General features: G+C 43.3%; 1 protein-coding gene across 2 annotated transcripts in view; it reads right to left on the bottom strand.

Annotated features, from left to right (window-relative positions):
* Positions 1 to 17,427, bottom strand: part of LOC307181037 (protein WWC3-like) — a 28,293-nt gene extending 10,866 nt beyond the window's left edge. For both annotated transcript variants that reach the window (XM_079911793.1, XM_079911794.1), the window contains exon 1: positions 17,068 to 17,427. In XM_079911793.1, coding sequence (XP_079767919.1) covers positions 17,068 to 17,193 — 126 coding nt within the window. In that variant the 5' untranslated portion in view covers positions 17,194 to 17,427. The remainder of the gene's footprint in view (positions 1 to 17,067) is intronic.
* Between the last annotated feature and the right edge of the window lie 1,077 nt (positions 17,428 to 18,504).

The following is an 18,504-nucleotide window of genomic DNA, read 5'->3' as shown; positions in this document are numbered from 1 at the left end:
AATACCTGTATGCTAACACATATATATGGAATCTAAAAAAAAAGGCTCTGAAGAACCTAGGGGCAGGACAGGAATAAAGACGCAGACGCAGAGGATGGACTTGAGGACATGGGGAGGGGGAAGGGTGAGCTGGGACAAAGTGAGAGAGAGGCGTGGACTTATATATACACTACCAAATGCAAAACAGATAGCTAGTGGGAAGCAGTCGCATAGCACAGGGAGATCAGCTCAGTGCTTTGTGACCACCTAGAAGGGTGGAGTAGAAAGGGTGGGAGGGAGACGCAAGAGGGAGGGGATATGCGGATGTATGCACACATATAGCTGATTCACTTTGTTATACAGCAGAAGCTAACACAACAATGTAAAGCAATTATACTCCAATAAAGATCTATTAAAAAAATACCACAGACTAGGGAGATTAAACAACAGAAAAGTATTTTTTCACAATTATGGAACTCAAGTCCTAGGTCAGGAGGGTTGTCAGCAGGGTTGATTTCTATTTTATTTATGTCTGGTTTAATCATTATTTCCTTCCTTGTGTTAGTTGTCATTTATTTGCTCCTCTTTTCTAGTTCTTTAAGTTGTAAGGTTTTGGTTTGTTGATTTGAGATATTTCTTCCTTTGTAAGGTAAGAGTTTATAGCCATTAATTTCCGTCCTAGTAGAGAGGAGGAAAACTTCCCACAATGTGGCAATGATGTTCTAGATATGAGACCAAAAGCACAGGCCACAAAAGTAAAAAGGGCACAATCAACAGACCTCAAAGACAACCCACTGAATGGGAGAAAATATACCCAAATCTGGTATCCAGTAAAGAATTAATATCCAAAGTAGCTGAAGAACTCCTACAAGTCAAAAACAAACAAATCTGATTTTAAAACTGGCAAAGAACTTAAAGAAGATATACAAATAGCCATTAAACTACATGAAAATATGATCACACTATGAATCCCTAGGGAAATAAAAAGCAAATCCACAACAAATACTACTTTACATCCATTAGGATAATTATTGTGACAGAAGCAGAAAACAACAAGTTTTGGCAAAGACTGGGAGAAAATGGAACTTCAAGTGCACTGCTCACAGGAATGCAAAATTGTGCAGCCACTGTAGAAGAAAATATGATGGATTCTTAAAACATTTACTGTTGAATTACCATATGATGACCCATTTTTATCTCTAGGTATACACCCAAAAGAAATGAAAGCAGGGACTGAAACAGATATTTGTATAACAATTTTCTAGCAACATTATTCATCATAGCCAAAAGATGGATGCAACTCAAGTGTACATCGACAGATGAATGCATAAACAAAATGTGTCACATATGTACAGAGGAATATTGTTCAGCCTTAAAAAGAAAGGAAATTCTGATGCAACCAACATGGATGAACGCTGAAGACATATGCTAAGTGAAATAATTCAGACACAAAATGATAAATATTGTATGACCGCATTTATAGCAGGTAGCCAAACTAGGCAATCTCAGAGAAACAGAAAGTGGAACAGTGTTTACTAAGACCTGGTTTGGGAAGAACTGGGAGTTACTATTCAATGGGTACAGAGTTTCAGTTTGAGATGACGGAAAAGTTCTGGAAATGTAATGGCAATGACTGTACAACATTACGAACGTACTTAATGCCACTAAATTATACACCTGAAAGGGTTAAATAGGTAAATTTTATGTTATATATTTGCCACAATAAAAAACTTAATAAAGCTTTAAAAGCTCAAAACAATCAGTATTATACTTTACTGATTTATTTGGTCTCTTGCATGCATGCTCTTGAAAGCAGGGCTGTTTCTTTTCTGTGCTGTTGCATGTGCAATCGGTGGTACATAACAGGTGTTCAATAAATACCTGAGGAAAGAATAGATATGGAGAGTAGGTACTGGTATCTACAAAAATTAAAGAAAACTATATATTGTCCCTGCTATCAATAAATGTGTCATCCATTGAGCAGATCAGTTACACGCATTAAATACCTGAAGAATTCCAAAGAAACATGAAAACAATATGCAACAGTGTAGTATTGACTGTAATATGTAAATACTCACGGAATTCAGGATGAATTACTACGGGAAAATCATCAAGAAGAAAATCTGAGTAATGTGCGACATAAAAGGAAAAAGAACGCAGTCTGAAATGGCATAGAGTGGGCACAAAGCAAATGTAAAAATTCAGGAGAAAACTTTAAAGTGGCACCAAAAAGACTAGGGGGTTGGGGGAAGCCATAAAAAGCCTATTAGATCTATTTAGCTAATAGCAGGTCTGCAAGTTAGGATAAAGTACCTAGGTTTGCACTGATGAGTCAGAAAAAAGATACAGCATCCTAAGCAAAGTGATGACCTAAGGGAAAGATGTTTAAGGGAATCAATCTGAGGCTGAAATGAAAAATAAACTAATGTGGGTGGAAAATAAAGGCAATTTATGCAAAAAGTTCCCATAATGATCCGTTAAAGATATACCGAAGCCTATGGATCCTCTCCCCAAGAAAAAAATCCATATACGTTGTGTGGCATATGATTATCAGGTTGAGGACCTCAGACCTAGGCTAAAGAACTGGCTGTGAAAAGAGAATGGCATGATTAAATCTAGGAGTTTACAATAAAGTAATGTAAAAAAAACTTAAAATCAGACACTTGTACTATGGATCCATTCACATAAATCAAATAGGACTAAAATTGACCGATATTTTGATTTTTAGATCTATAAACTGTTTGCTCTCTAGGGACATGGTTTCCTAGGACTGCTTCAGGATTTTTAGCAAAGACCGAAACTCACAACTTCATGTTTTCTTTTAAAAGCATAAAACTAGCATCAAAATAAATGACAGTGTTGGATTATGATACAGAGGACAGGAAAACAAAGCTGTGATTCCAAACTTATAACAAAAAATTTACTTTTAAAAATTAAGGGGGACGATTTCCCCCCAAGACACTTACTAACTACAAGGGAAAAATATTAATTTTATTGTGGAGAAACGTTGACAGACGTCATTTTAACAACATAAATAAAGCTGACTTCTTTAGCAGTATAGCAAATTCACAACATGTGTCTCCTGATAGTACACATATGACTCGACGTCACTTCTAGATGTTTCTGCCAAAAACACAAACCTGAATCTAATGAGGAAAAATCAGACAAAGCCACATGCAGGGACACCCCACAAAATAATGGGCCTGAATTTGTCAAACATGTTAAGGTCATAAAAGACAAAAATGTTCCAGAATAATGAAGATAAAGGGACTTGAGAGGTAAAAGCAAAGCATAAACCTTTATTGGAACCTTGACAAACTTTTTTTCTTTTTCTTTAAACCACATTTGTGTTTCAATTGGTTAAATTTAAATATGTCTATAGATTTGAAAATAGTACTAATTAGTTAATTTTCTGATTTTGATTACTATGGTAATGAGGCAGAATCATTGTTTTTAGGAAAATACACTGAAGAATTTGACTGGAAAAGGGTATGATATCTATAAGGTATTCTCAAATCAGAAAAGAAATTATATCATGTTAAGTAAATGGAACACTTGATTGTTAACTGGATCCCAAATAAACAACAAAAGAAACAAACCAAAATGCAACTAAATAATAAACAAATAGGACTTCAAAGGAAATACCTAACTTTTAAAAAATACTTATGAAGCTGTGGACTAAGGATGCCACCTGCCATATCAGTGAACAACAGCCATCAGCCACTACAGCTGCCCCCAATGCTGAGCCCTGAGGGAACTCAAGATAAAAACAGGAAGCCCACCATCAAGCCCTCAGCCACTACAGCCGCCCCCGATGGTGCACCCAGAGGGGACTCAGGATGGGAAAGAACATGATTCTGACCCTAGATAGCTAAGGTGCATATCAAAGGAATGCTTTCAGTGAGCCCAGACTCTTGTATCTTCCCCTATGTAGAAAAGTGCTGCATTCATTCACTTGAGATGTCCGGTTTTCTATAATTAACTTGCAGCAGTGGTGGAGGCAAGTCCTTGTACTGTGCAACATCCCTATGCGGAAACCCACTCATTTTAACGAAAGCTTGCTCTGCTGGGAGCACGGATAAGTTCTGAGCATTGTGGTGGTTTTACACTACCAGAGGGAAAACCCAAGACACGTAAAAGGAGCTAAAACGACTTTAGGGCAAAATCCCGGAGGAGTTAGACTCACAAGCAGCACACTGGCCCACCCCACAATTTCACTAGAAAATTTTATCCCCAACAAATTCAACTTTAAAATGGGAAACAGACACTCTCAAACAGAGAAACATGGAGTGTCAGAAAGCCAGCCTCCTCGCTAACACTCTAGCCAGATTCACGTGCAATACGTATGGAGCTCACGCTTGCAAGGACCAACCGAATTAGGGCAATTACACTAAGAGATCTCAACCTTAAATGGCCCAATTGGGTCTGTTTTGACATTTGAAAACCGGGGGATTTTTTTTTGCATATGCAGCTAGAAAAAGATCAAACAGAAATGGAATGCTTATTTCAATTGGTATTTAGAAGCGTCTAAAAGGGGAAATGATAAAGTAACTTCTTCGCAAAAAATCAACAAAAGGTTGCTCAAAATGCTACTAGAATTTTTAAAAGCCACTAGCGTTAACCTTGTCTCTCACTCCGTTCCTTCTTTATATCCTCCTTTATCCGAACTGCCTAACCCAGACGCGCTCTCTTTCTCTCTTCCACCATTCTCCTGCTGATTCCCCTTCCCCAGGAAAGGAAGACATAAGATCAGAAGTACTCATAGCTCCCTTGAAGGAGAAACCTATTACAGGAAGAGGTGAACTGTACTCTGCGCTTACGTACACATCCTGGACCCGAGCAGAACTTAGTTTAGCTAAGGACTTTCTCGAATGTAGTCAAGATCCATTGGGATTTGCTAAGGAATTTGAGCTAATCGTCCAAACCTATGAGCTCAGGTTTTCCGATTTGTATCAAGTAATACAGCTATTAGTTTCTAAAAGTCAAACAAAGGAATAAGTAGAGAAAGCAGGATGGAGAGACCCCTTAACAAAGTTTGATTTATACAGCCCACAGGCTCAAGGTGAATGCAAGGAGTTAGCTCACAAATTACTCAGAATTATCACAGAGCTTTTTCCAAAAACTGCCGACTGGTCAAAGATTCAGCAATGTAAACAAACACGAGATGAATCAATCCTGGATCACTATGAGAGGTTCAAGGAAACTTTTAAACAATATTACGGCATGACACCCGAATCATTCTTTAACCACCAAGATGATTCTTTGCTTAACTCCATCTTTTTAGAAGGTCTGGATGAGGAATCGGCTGCTCTAAACAACACGATTTAGGCATGTTAATCATTTAGACATGATTTGTCTGTATCACATACAAATGCCCTTGTCATGCTGGCTGACCAACTTTTCAAAAGTACTAAAAAGAAAAAGATGCCTCTATAAAAATTATGAACATTCAGTTGCAACAATTAAATAATCAACGTCAGTCTAAAGTTAACCCAACCCTATTCAATCCGCGACTGGTAAAATTCTGAAATTTGCTTTTACTGAACAACACCGGGTCATTACTGGGGAAACTGCAAGACAAGAAAAGAGAGACCTAGAAGGGAAACCAGATACAGACTGTAATTTCAAGTTAAACAAGAGTAAGGCTGATCTGAGGGAACCTCCTCCTCTCTAACACCCTGGAAGAAATACAAATGATTATATGAGGAGAAAACAATTAAAGCAGTAATAGATACAGAAGCTACCTTTTACATTTTGAACCCTATCAAAATTAAAGGCTCTCTCTCTCTAACACCTCAGTACAGATGGTAGGGGTTTCTAATGCAAATATTAAGACGCTCAGATCATTACCTTTAGAATTATAACTAGGAGAACTTAAACAAAGGAACTCCTTTTTCCTAGTAGAATATACCCCTATGAACCTGAAAGGTATAGATTTATTAGAAACTTATGATGCTCATATTTCTTTTACTGTTAAGGGAGAAATGGTTTTAGCCCTAAAAGATTACTCAGATTTCTTCATCATATAATGTTTGTGACTGAGAGTGATGCTGAACAAGAAACTGCCAGGCTTAGTACCTGAAGAATTGGGGTCACTTGATCCTACTGACATAGGGAAAATACATCTGCAGCAGCCATTAAAATTACCACAGACCAAAATAAACCCCTGTCCAATATCAGTCAATACCTATCGAGGCGGGAAGCCACAGAAGAAACAGAACTTTTGATATCAGCTTACATTAAGAAAGGGCTTACTGTGCCTTACACTAGCCCTGGTGACACTGCCATTCTGCCAGTTAAAAATCGAATGGCAAGAAAATTGAAATTGTCTCAAGCATCTTTTCCAACCACAACGCTATGAGGCTAGATATCAATTACAGGAAAAGATCTTTAAAAATACAAACACATGGAGGCTAAACAATACACTACTTAATAACGAAGTCACCACTGAAGAAATCAAAGAGGAAATAAAAAATACCGAGAAACAAATGACAATGGAGACACGATGACCCAAAACCTATGGGATGCAGCAAGGGCAGTTCTAAGAAGGAAGTTTGCAGCAATACAATCCTACCTTAAGAAACAGGAAATGTCTCGAATAACAACCTAACCATGCACCTAAAGCAATTAGAGAAAGAAAAACAAAAAAAACCCCAAAGTTAGCAGAAGCAAAGAAATAATAAAGATCTGATCAGAAATAAATGAAAAAGAAATGAAGGAGACGATAGCAAAGATCAATAAAACTAAAAGCTGGTTCTTTAAGAAGAGAAACAAAATAGATAAACCATTAGCCAGACTCATCAAGAAAAAAAGGGAGAAGACTCAAATCAATAGAATTAGAAATGAAAAAGGGGAAGTAACAACTGACACTGCAGAAATACAAAAGATCATGAGAGATTACTACAAGCAACTCTATGGCAATAAAATGGACAACTGGAAGAAGCAGACAAATTCTTAGAAATGCACAACCTGCCAAGACTGAATCAGGAAGAAATAGAAAATATGAAGAGGCCTTTCACAAGCACTGAAATTGAACCTGTGATTAAAAACCTTCCAACAAACAAAAGCCCAGGACCAGATGGCTTCACAGGCGAATTCTTTCAAACATTTAGAGAAGAGCTAACACCTATCCTTCTCAAACTCTTCTAAAATATAGCAGAGGGTGGAACACTCCCAATCTCATTCTATGAGGCCACCATCACCCTGATACCAAAAGCAGACAAAGATGTCACAAAGAAAGAAAACTACAGGCCAATATCACTGATGAACATAGATGCAAGAATCCTCAACAAAATACTAGCAAAGAGAATGCAACACCACATTAAAAGGATCATACACGATGATCAAGTGGGATTTATTCCAGGAATGCAAGGATTCTTCAGTATACGCAAATCAATCAACGTGATACACCATATTAACAAACTGAAGGAGAAAAACCATATGGTCATCTCAATAGATGCAGAGAAAACTTTCGACAAAATTCAACACCCATTTATGATGAAAACCCACCAGAAAGTAGGCATAGAGGGAACTTTCCTCAACATAATAAAGGCCATATATGACAAACCCACAGTCAACGTCATCCTTAACGGCGAAAAACCCAAAGCATTTCCACTAACATCAGGAACAAGACAAGGTTGCCCACTCTCACCATTCTTAATCAACATAGTTTTGGAAGTTTTAGCCACAGCAATCAGAGAAGAAAAGGAAATAAAAGGAATCCAAATCAGAAAAGAAGAAGTAAAGCTGTCACTGTTTGCAGATTACATGATACTATACACAGAGAATCCTAAAGATGCTACCAGAAATCTACTAGAGCTACTCAATGAATTTGGTAAAGTAGCAGAATACAAAATTTAATGCATAGAAATCTCTGGCATTCCTATACACAAATGATGAAAAATCTGAAGGTGAAATCAAGAAAACACTCCCACTTATCATTGCAACAAAAAGAATAAAATACCTAGGAATAAACCTACCTACGGAGACAAAAGACCTGTATGCAGAAAATTATAAGACACTGATGAAAGAAATTAAAGATGATACAAATAGATGGAGAGATATACCATGTTCTTGTATTGGAAGAATCAACATTGTGAAAATGACTCTACTACCCAAAGCAATCTACAGATTCAATGCAATCCCTATCAAACTACCACTGGCATTTTTCACAGAACTAGAACTAAACATTTCACAATTTGTATGGAAACACCAAAGACCCCGAATAGCCAAAGCAATCTTGAGAAAGAAAAACAGAGCTGGAGCAATCAGGCTCCCTGACTTCAGACTATACTACAAAGCTACAGTCATCAAGACAGTGTGGTACTGGCAAAAAATCAGAAAGATAGATCAATGGAATAGGATAGAAAGCCCAGAGACAAACCCACGCACATATGGTCACCTTATCATTGATAAAGGAGGCAGGAATGTATAGTGGAGAAAGGACAGCCTCTTCAACAAGTGGTGCTGGGAAAACTGCACAGGTACATGTAAAAGTATGAGATTAGATCACTCCCTAACACCATATACAAAAATAAGCTCAAAATGGATTAAAGACCTAAATGTAAGGCTGGAAACTATCAACATCATAGAGGAAAACGTAGGCAGAACACTCTATGACATAAATCACAACAAGATCCTTTTTGACCCACCTATTAGAGAAATAGAAATAAAAACAAACATAAGCAAATGGGACTTAAGGAAACTTCAAAGCTTTTTCACAGCAAAGGAAACCATAAACAAGATGAAAAGACAACCCTCAGAATGGGAGAAAATCTTTGCAAATGAAGCAACTGACAAAGGATTACTCTCCAAAATTTATAAGCAGCTCATGCTGCTCAATAACAAAACAACAAACAACCCAATCCAAAAATGGGCAGAAGATCTAAATAGACATTTCTCCAGAGAAGATATACAGACTGCCAACAAACACATGAAAGAATGCTCAACATCATTAATCATTAGAGAAATGCAAATCAAAACTACGATGAGATATCATCTCACACCAGTCAGAATGGCCATATCATGAAAAAATCTAGAAACAATAAATGCTGGAGAGGGTGCAGAGAAAAGGGAACACTGTTGCACTGCTGGTTGGAATGTGAATTGATACAGCCACTATGGAGAACAGTATGGAGGTTCCTTAAAAAACTACAAATAGAACTACCATATGACCCAGCAATTCCACTACTGGGCATATACCCTGAGAAAACCATAATTCAAAGAGTCATGTACCAAAATGTTCATTGCAGCTCCATTTACAATAGCCCACAGATGGAAACACCCTAAGTGTCCATCATCAGATGAATAGATAAAGAAGATGTGGCACATATATACAATGGAATATTACTCAGCCATAAAAAGAAACAAAATTGAATTATCTGTAATGAGGTGGATGGACCTAGAGTCTGCTATAGAAAGTGAAGTAAGTCAGGAAGAGAAAGACAAATACCGTATGCTAACACATATATATGGAATTTAAGAAAAAAAAAAGTCATGAAGAACCTAGGGGTAAGACAGGAATAAAGACACAGATCTACTAGGGAATGGACTTGCGGATATGGGGAGTGGGAAGGATAAGCTGTGACAAAGCGAGAGACAGGCATGGACGTATATACACTACCAAATGTAAGGTAGATAGCTAGTGGGAAGCAGCCGCATAGCACAGGGAGATCAGCTCGGTGCTTTGTGACCGACTGGAGGGGTGGAATAGGGAGGGTGGGAGGGAGGAAGATGCGACAGGGAAGAGATATGGGAACATATGTATATGTATAACCGATTCACTTTGTTATAGAGCAGAAACTAACACACCATTGTAAAGCAATTATACTCTAATAAAGATGTAAAAAGAAAAAAAGAGTCATGTACCAATATGTTCATTGCAGCTCTGTTTACAATAGGCAGGAGATGGAAACAAACTAAGTGTCCATCATCGGATGAATGGATAAAGAAGATGTGGCACATATATACAATGGAATATTACTCAGCCATAAAAAGAAATGAAATTGAGCTATTTGTAATGAGGTGGATGGACCTAGAGTCTGTCATACAGAGTGAAGTCAGTCAGAAAGAGAAAGACAAATACCGTATACTAACACATATATATGGAACTTAAGGGGAAAAATGTCATGAAGAACCTAGGGGTAAGACAGGAATAAACACACAGACCTATCTTGACACTTTAAACCTATGAATGGTCAGTTTTCTCTGACATCGTGGAATTAAAGACATAGCTATTTCCTAGATTCTGCAAGGACACCTGGACAGGGAGGGCGCTTCAGGACGGCTTCCAAAACGCAGTGCAGCCCCACCAGGGAACAGTATTTGGCAACGAAAGGGAATGGAGCCCTGATCCACTCTGCGACTCGGACAAATCTCGAAAACATGATGCTGAGTGAGATAAGCCAGACGCAGAAGGCCACAGACTGCACGACTCCATGTACATGAAATGTCTAGAACAGACAAATCTATAGAGACAGAGAACAGATTCGTGGTTGCCAGGAGCTGAGGGAGATGGGAGTTATTGCTAAAGGGCACAGGGTTTCTTTTTGAGGCAATGAAAATGTTCTGGAATTAGATAGTGGTGAGGTGCACAACCTTGTGAGTGCACGAAAAACCACTAAGCAGGGCACTTTAAAATGGCACATTTTATGGTATGTGAAGCATATCTCAATTTTTAAAAACCGCGGTAATTATCAGGACAAACCCAGTTGACCCGTACACTAGAGGGCTGCCCCACACTGCACACAGGCACCTTTGCACAGGACGGAGCTCACCTCCTGCAGTGGTTCTCTGGTGTCCTGCCCGAGCTCCAGGTGGCCTGGAAATGTCACACTCACCGGGGCAGTGCCCGATCTCCTGACAGCACTGAGGCTGGCACACAGGAGCCCTCTGCCTGGCTCGATGTCCCACGCACTGAACTGTGGGGCTTGTCCCCCAGGGGTTGGCCCAGCCAGCTCCCTTCTTCTTTCCCTCTCCCTCCCTGAACCCCTTGAGCTTTAACGAAATAAAAAGAGGGCCCTCCAGATGGAAAATGTTGAGGATTCCACAGCTCCACAAGCAACCTTTCAGGATGCCCTTGCCCTGTCTTTCTACAGCTTCTGAGCAAAGGCAGAGGCCATCCTCTCACCAGCGGTTCCGTCCACAGAGGGATGGGGATGTCTCTTGGGGGCATCCCAGGCAACCTGATCCCTGTCTCTCTCTCTCTCTCTCTCTCTCTCTCTCTCTCTCTCTCTCTCTCTCTCTGACACAGACACACACACAGACACACACACAGACACACACACGCAGAAGGCCAGGCCAGCTCTCTCTGGATTACTGCAGAACACTGAAGTATTAACATTCATTTTCTTTCTTCGGCTGTGTTGGGTCTTCGTTGCTGTGCATGGGCTTTCTTTAGTTCCGGCAAGCGGGGGTTACTCTTTGCTGTGGTGCATGGGCTTCTCATTATGGTGGCTTGTCTTGTTGCGGAGTATGGGCTCTAGGCATGCGGGCTTCAGCAGCTGCACCACGTGGGAGTAGTTGTGGCTCGCAGGCCCTAGAGTACAGGCTCGGTAGTTGTGGTGCACAGGCTTAGCTTCTCCGCAGCATGTGGGATCTTCCCGGACCAGGGCTCGAACCCGTGTCCCCTGCACTGGCAGGCAGATTCTTAACCACTGTACCACCAAGGAAGTCCCAAGGTTCATTTTCTTCTGTTCCACTGCATATACACTTGTATACACTTGACATTCAGTATCTACGCATTGATTGAGAATATTCTACAAATTGAAGAATACATTCATACTACTTTTCCAAAGTTTCATGTACTCGTATCACCATTTGCATGGTTAGTAAATTCAGGGGTTTTCACATAAATATGTTTAACGTCCGTTCTTCATGGAAAAAACAGACAGCAGGTCTCTGTGGTCTTATCCCCTGTTATGGAACATCTTAGTAACCACCAATCTGCTCGAAACAAATTCAGCTCCTAAATGTGAATCATTGCAACCAGGTAGATAGAAGGAGCTCAGCGAGTCTCCATCAGACCATCTGGCCCCCAGAGGACACTTGGCAATGTCGGAAGACACTTTTGGTTGTCATGACTTGGAGGGGTGTGCTACTGGCAGGCACTAGGTAGAGACCAGGGATGCTGCGAAATATGCTACACTACACAGGACAGCGTGACAATAAAGAATTACCCACCCCCAAATATTATCAATGGACACCAAGCTGACCACATGCTTCCACTGTCTCTGGGAAAACAACACATGGGGCGAATCGGTTTCCTACTGCTGCTGTAACAAACTGCCACAAACCAGGTGGCCTAAAACAACACACATTTATTACCTCACAGTTCCGGAGGTCAGAAGTCAAAAATCAGTTTCATTCTGCCAAAATCAAGGTGTCAGCAGGGCCGTGTTCCATCTGCAAGCTCTGGAAAAATACACCTCCTTGGCTCTCGCAGCTTCCAGAAACTGCCTGCATTCCTCAGCTCGTGGCCACATGACTCCAACATCTGACTCTGCTGGCACATCTTCTTCTCTGACTCTGACCCTCCTGCTGCCCTCTTGTAAGGATTCTTCTGATGACACTGAGCCCACCCAGATAATCCAGGATGATCACCTCATTTCAAGACTCTTAACTTAATCCCACCTACAAATGCCATTTGTGTTGGAAGGTAACTTACTAACAGGTTTAGGAGACTAGGACATGGCCATCTTTGGAGGGCCATTATTCTATCGGGGCGGCGGGGGGGAGGTGTCTGTTAAATATCAAACAACAGTGAATATAAGATAAAAGTAACCAGTGGGTATAACACAGTACAAGGGGCACACAGTTACCTAGCCAAGGGAAGGAAGGTCAGGTTAGGTAGTGAATTTCGGCTCAACTCCGGAGTCAGACAGACGCCTCCTCGTTGGCTCTGGGAAGCGAGGTTACTAAGTCAACCCCCTTGGCCTCAGCTCCACCACCCGTCCACCTACAACTCATGCAGCCCCCGTGGGCTTTCAGGGAGAGCATCCACCAAGTGCCTAGAGTGCCTGGCACACGATAAACACTCCACGTGGTCCTAAGACCCAAGGGATCCCAGCGGGGAGAACAGGAGGCAGGAACAGCACGGTGAGGCCTCAGGGAAGAGGACACGGGCACGTGTGAGCGCCATGGAGGCAGGTACCTGTCTGCTGGCGGTCACCACTGGAGCCCTGAACATGGAAGCGTGCCTGAGATGGAGAGGCTGTGCAAGTTACTGAATGAATGAATGGGTGATCGAATGAACAAATGAACAGAGGCGGTATGCTTGTACCGAGTAGGGACTGGGCAATGGGGTGGCGTATGGGACAGAGCACTGCATCAGGGTCAGAAGACTCAGCTCAGGTCCCTGTCCTTCCCACAGCCGGTGGGGCGCACGCCTTGGCTACAGCCCTCAGATACAAGATGAGGGGTTTGAAGGAAGAGGCCCTGGCTCCTCCAAGAACAAAGCTGGAGGATTCAAGCCACGCGTGGTCTTGCCCGAGCCTGACCTGCCGTACACGAAGACTCGGGGTCAGTCAAACTGAACGGTTCGCTCTCTTATTCCAAACGCACCCAGCACTTCCTCTTCCGCAGCACTTTCCTCACATTCCCCCTTCTCAGCCCCAGCACTGAGAAAGCACGAGAAACGCTCGACCTAGGAGATGATGGACAAGGATACAGAACCCCCAGGCTTGAGTGAGCCCTCCTCCTTTCTCTGAAGCCATCACCACATGAAAATGGTGCCTGGCGACCATCACTGTCTCCATTTTATGTGTCTCCCATCTCCCAGACAAACTTGGTCTCCATCCACCATCCCAGCACACAGGAGGCCAAGAATCTATAACTATTACTTCATTTTACTGGATTTGAAAGGGAATAACTGAACTCAGGAAAACTTAGCTCTGCTTTTATGCCATCAGATTAATTTTACTGAATTTACTGGAAAGGCAGCCAATTAGCAAAAGGACCCAGGCTAGAAGCAGTTCACCGGGCTCACCCGGTGACTTTTAACATGTCACTTGACCCAACGGTTTATGCACTAGAACCTACCAGAGGTGAAACACAGCTTCCACTTCCAAAATCAGAGCGAAAGGGAAGAAAAGGAAACTTAGAGATTTCCAAGCATCCGGGAGCTATTTTTGGAAATGAATGACTTTTCCATTCACTCCTCTTAAAAAAAAAAAAAAAGAAAGAAAGATATTATATGCAGAACAAACCAAGAAGTGGTTGTTGACCATCTAAATGGAAGAAGATTCTTACAGAAGCCCACTCCTTATAGCCTGAAAAACAAGACACTCCCCCATGTATACAGAGACTACCTATAATCTTAAAGAATGAAAAATGGAAAAATCATTATTTGCTTATCAGAAAGTTTATATAATCCCAGAATAGACTCTGTGGGGTAAATATAGTAAGCCTCCTATTAATTAACACCGAATAAAGGCTCCAAGAAGGTAGCAATGATGCCATCTGGCCCTGTTACGTGGGGCTCCAACCTGGCAAATTCTGGAACCGTGGATTGTTTTCTCCTTAAAGCAACAGCCTGTTCAAAAGACTTTTAATATATCACAGAATTTCTCCATGTGGCACAGGTCAAACCCCATCTCATGAACAAATGGATCCCTAAAAGCTTTTGTCATGATATAATCTGGGCCTTCCACCATCATCCTGATCATTTAATACTCTGCTTTGATCTCAAATGTGACATGGTCCACCACTCAGACTGCTCGAGGTTGGCATTTCCAGTAACGTACAACCCCAACTGAGCTATCGGAAACAGAACACTAAGTTTCAACAGATCAGTCCACCTATAGGTTAATATCAATACAACCCTGCAAGAAGCAGACATATACATGTCAAAGGCACTGAATTTTTCCAAAAGAGGCAAAAAAGTTCTTCCCATATTATCCACCTAAATGGTAAATACCTTTTAATAAAGTGGCCATTGAACTCTGTGTTGATGTATGTGGAACACATACGTATCACTAATGTAAACCACATACAACTCACCGACAGAAACTACCAGTCACAAAAATGGTGAATTAGCCTTATTTTTAATCTTATTTATTTATTTATTTGGCCACGCCATGCAGCACGTGGGAGTCTTAGTTCCCTGACCAGGGATCAAATCTGGCTCCCTACATTGGGAGCGAGGAGTCTTAATCACTGGACCACCAGGGAAGTCCCAACGTTATATTTTTTAACAAAGTTTTTGGGTATGATTCCCAGAAAACTAACCACGAAAATTATATGCACAGTACTGATCTGCAGACATAGTGAATTTAAACCTAAGTGGGTTCATACTCCAACTAAAGAAATTCCATTTTGAAAATACTGAGATTTTTTTTTACACATCTGTAGCCACATCTGTAAAGATGTCTCCTCACGTTTGCAACCTCTTTGTTGTAGCTTGAAAAAGAAAGTACAGCTACAATAATTCACCAACACACCCTGAGCTGGTAAGACCCAATGTTGTTAAATACAACATTGAATGGAATTACTATAAAACCCTAGAAGAGTTTGTTTACAATGGAAACTCTTACATTTATACTTTTCATCATGAATCCACACTGCAATGTAACCACAACTGTTTCATATTACCCTCATAAAATGAGTCTTTGCCTTTTCTAAGCAAAACAGTATTTTTTAATTGGTTCATTTTCCAGTTGTTTGGATTTTTAACAGACACACAGCATAAAAGGGCACCACATTCCAAGCAGTTCTACCAACTCCAGAACCATCCAAGGCTTGATCAGACAGCTGTGGCTCTAGCCTTTGGTTAAAATTATAATATGATCTCACCTGATTTTCAAAATAACTATGCATCTTTTTAAGCCAATAAACTGTGCTATAATCTCTCTAAGTTTCTGAGTCCAGAAGCTTGCCATGTTCAAAGAGAATGTTAGGGAACCATGATCCTTTTGCCTTTCTTTGTTTTTCCCTGTCTGAACCTATGCAGCGCTGCCTTTCCAGTGCAGGGAGGAGGAAGCAGGAGCCTCTCACCACGCTGGGCCTTTTCAACTCTCAAAGTCACTGGGAAGCTTGCAGTATTTCCTTTCTGGCACTCAGGCCCAGTGTGGAAAGAAGTTGCTCCAGACAGGACAAGATATCAGATAATCACTGTAATCCCTTGGTTTCAACAGAATTCCAGCTCCACAAAAAAATGCCTCTCCCCAAAAGCAGCTGAACCACTGAAACCAACAGACAATCGAACAAAAAGTTAACGAAGAAGTCATTACATGAACTTAATTAATCGTAATCTGGTGGTGCTTTTAGAAGCATCCGTTTTTCACTCCGTAGGATTTATTTACGTGAATAATAAGACAATTTAATGCTCTACTCGGATCTTGCACAAAAAGGAAACCTAAAATTCAACTCTTGTGTTGCCGTTATTCCAAAAGCATATGGGTCTAATCATAGCCCATTCTGACCGCAGTACACAGGCTTTTTCAATCAGAATTTTAACTCAATTTTTAAGGCGCTAAAGAGTAACCGTCACAAGTTTGATGGTTACTCCAAAGAATCGGGAATCCCTGAAGTGTCCCATCTGGCACAGTCTTCGAATGGAAACTAGGTTCAGCCCGCCACACAAGGAGCCCACACCACGAGGCTGGGGCGCACGTTTGTGCTCCAAGATGACAGCTCATCTGGCCACCGCGAGGTCGGGGGCGCCTGTAGGGCCACAGCCTGGGGGCTGTGGGCCGCGGAGGCCCGACAGGGATGGGCGAGACCGCGGAGGAAAAAGGAAGAGAGGGCCATCCGTCAGCGCCTGGAGAGGAAATTCCAGATGCCCAGCTCCCAGGCTTCGGTCAGCGGTTGACGTGAGGGAACCAAGTCAGAGTGTCCGCCCCGCGGTGGAGGTCGGGGATTCCGCACTCCTGGGGCTCGAGGCCGGGAGAGGGGGAGCCTCGACCCTCGGCCAGGGGTCCGGAGATGGGGGCGCCCGGATCGTCGCCGGGCGCGGAGGACTCACGATCTTCGCCCACACGCGGAGGACTCACGATCTTCGCCCACACCCGGAGGCCTCCCGGATCCTCGATCCTCTCCCTGGGCCCAAGGTATAGGGCGCCCTAATCCTGGTCGGGGTCCGCACCCCCTTACCGGTCGCGGGGGTCGATCCACGACGTCTGGCGCGTGTTGTGGTCGATGTAGAAGACGCGGCCGTCGTAGTCGCGCGCCTCCTCCCTGCCGGTGGGCAGCAGCAGCTCGGCGCTCTCCCGGGCCCATGGGGGCGGCGGCGCGGAGGGCGCCGGGGTCGCGGGGGCCGCGACTGGGGCGCGAGCTGAGGCGGCTCCTGGGGGGGCTGCGCGGGCTGAGGCGGCTCCCGCGGGGCCTCGCGAGGCTGTCCCCGCCGCCGCCGCCGCCGGCCGCCGCTCAGCCACCGCATGGCGGCGCGGGCCCCACCGCCGCCCGGCCGCCCCACGCGCGCCGCCTCCTCCGCCAGCACTAAGGCCCGGCGTCCGGGGCGTGGGGACGGCCGCGGGGAGCCGCCCGCCGCGCTCGGTGCATCCTCCGCCCGGTGCCCGCGCACCGGCGCGCGCCTGCCGCCCGTCTGCCGCCCGGCCCTGCGCGCCGCCGCCCGCGCCGCCTGGGTCACTCGAGTCGCCGCCGCTCATGGAGTCACAGCCCCAGCGCTGCCGCAGCCGCTACAGGCGGCCCCTCAGTTCCCGCGGCGCGCCCGGCCGCATTCCTTCAGTGGGATGATTTTTTTTTTAATTATCGTATTTACTGTCTAAATTGTTTGTAAAGGGTTATATTACTTTTATAAGGGGAAAAGTTGTTTTAAAAAGAATGTGAAGGCATGGAGACTGTAATTGGGACATATCCGAGGGAGGCCTTTCCTCCTCTTCTCCCACCACAACGCAGAAACTTCCTTGCTCCCCAAGAATCTAGCCCCACCCGAACATCATATGCCGGAAATTCCACCACGGGAGTCCTTTTAGTTACACGTGCACAGTTATTAAATGTCCAAGGGAAAGGGATGGAGCGTATCAAAAAAGCAAATACTTTGTGATCTTGCATGTTCCAGAGAATGCCCATGTGCTGAGTGTCCCTACCCTGACATCTTCCCTTCTGATCGGCATGCTTTACTACCAAGGAGGCTGCCACTGCCTTGTCCCTCCCTCCCGGCCCACGCTGCAGTCACCTTACCACCCAACATGGCTGGGCTGAAGCTGCAATCCCGCCCTCCCTGCCAGGCATCGTGTCCTTTCAGAATTTCGCAAATCTGGGCGCTATCACTAAAAATTATCCTGAATGGGGCTGGAGTGCATTGGAGTGACGCCAACCTCAACAGAGAGAGAGAACAGCCACACACATCAAAGGACTCACAGAAGGAAAGGCAAGATGAAAAAGTATCAGGTAAAGAATAAGGGGTGGGGGAAGCTACACCCCATGAGGAGCTAAGAGGCAAGTGCTGATGGGCCTTTCCCTGAGGATGAGATCTTCTGGATTCCTCAGACTGGCTGCAGACCCACCATATGCAGGCACTGTGCTGGGCGTTGGGATGCTGCAGAGAACAGGAAAGAGTCTGTGCAC

This window comes from Stenella coeruleoalba (genome assembly GCF_951394435.1).
Source record: "Stenella coeruleoalba genome assembly, chromosome: Y".
Lineage (NCBI taxonomy): Eukaryota > Metazoa > Chordata > Mammalia > Artiodactyla > Delphinidae > Stenella > Stenella coeruleoalba.
This window is presented reverse-complemented; position numbering and strand designations above follow the sequence as displayed.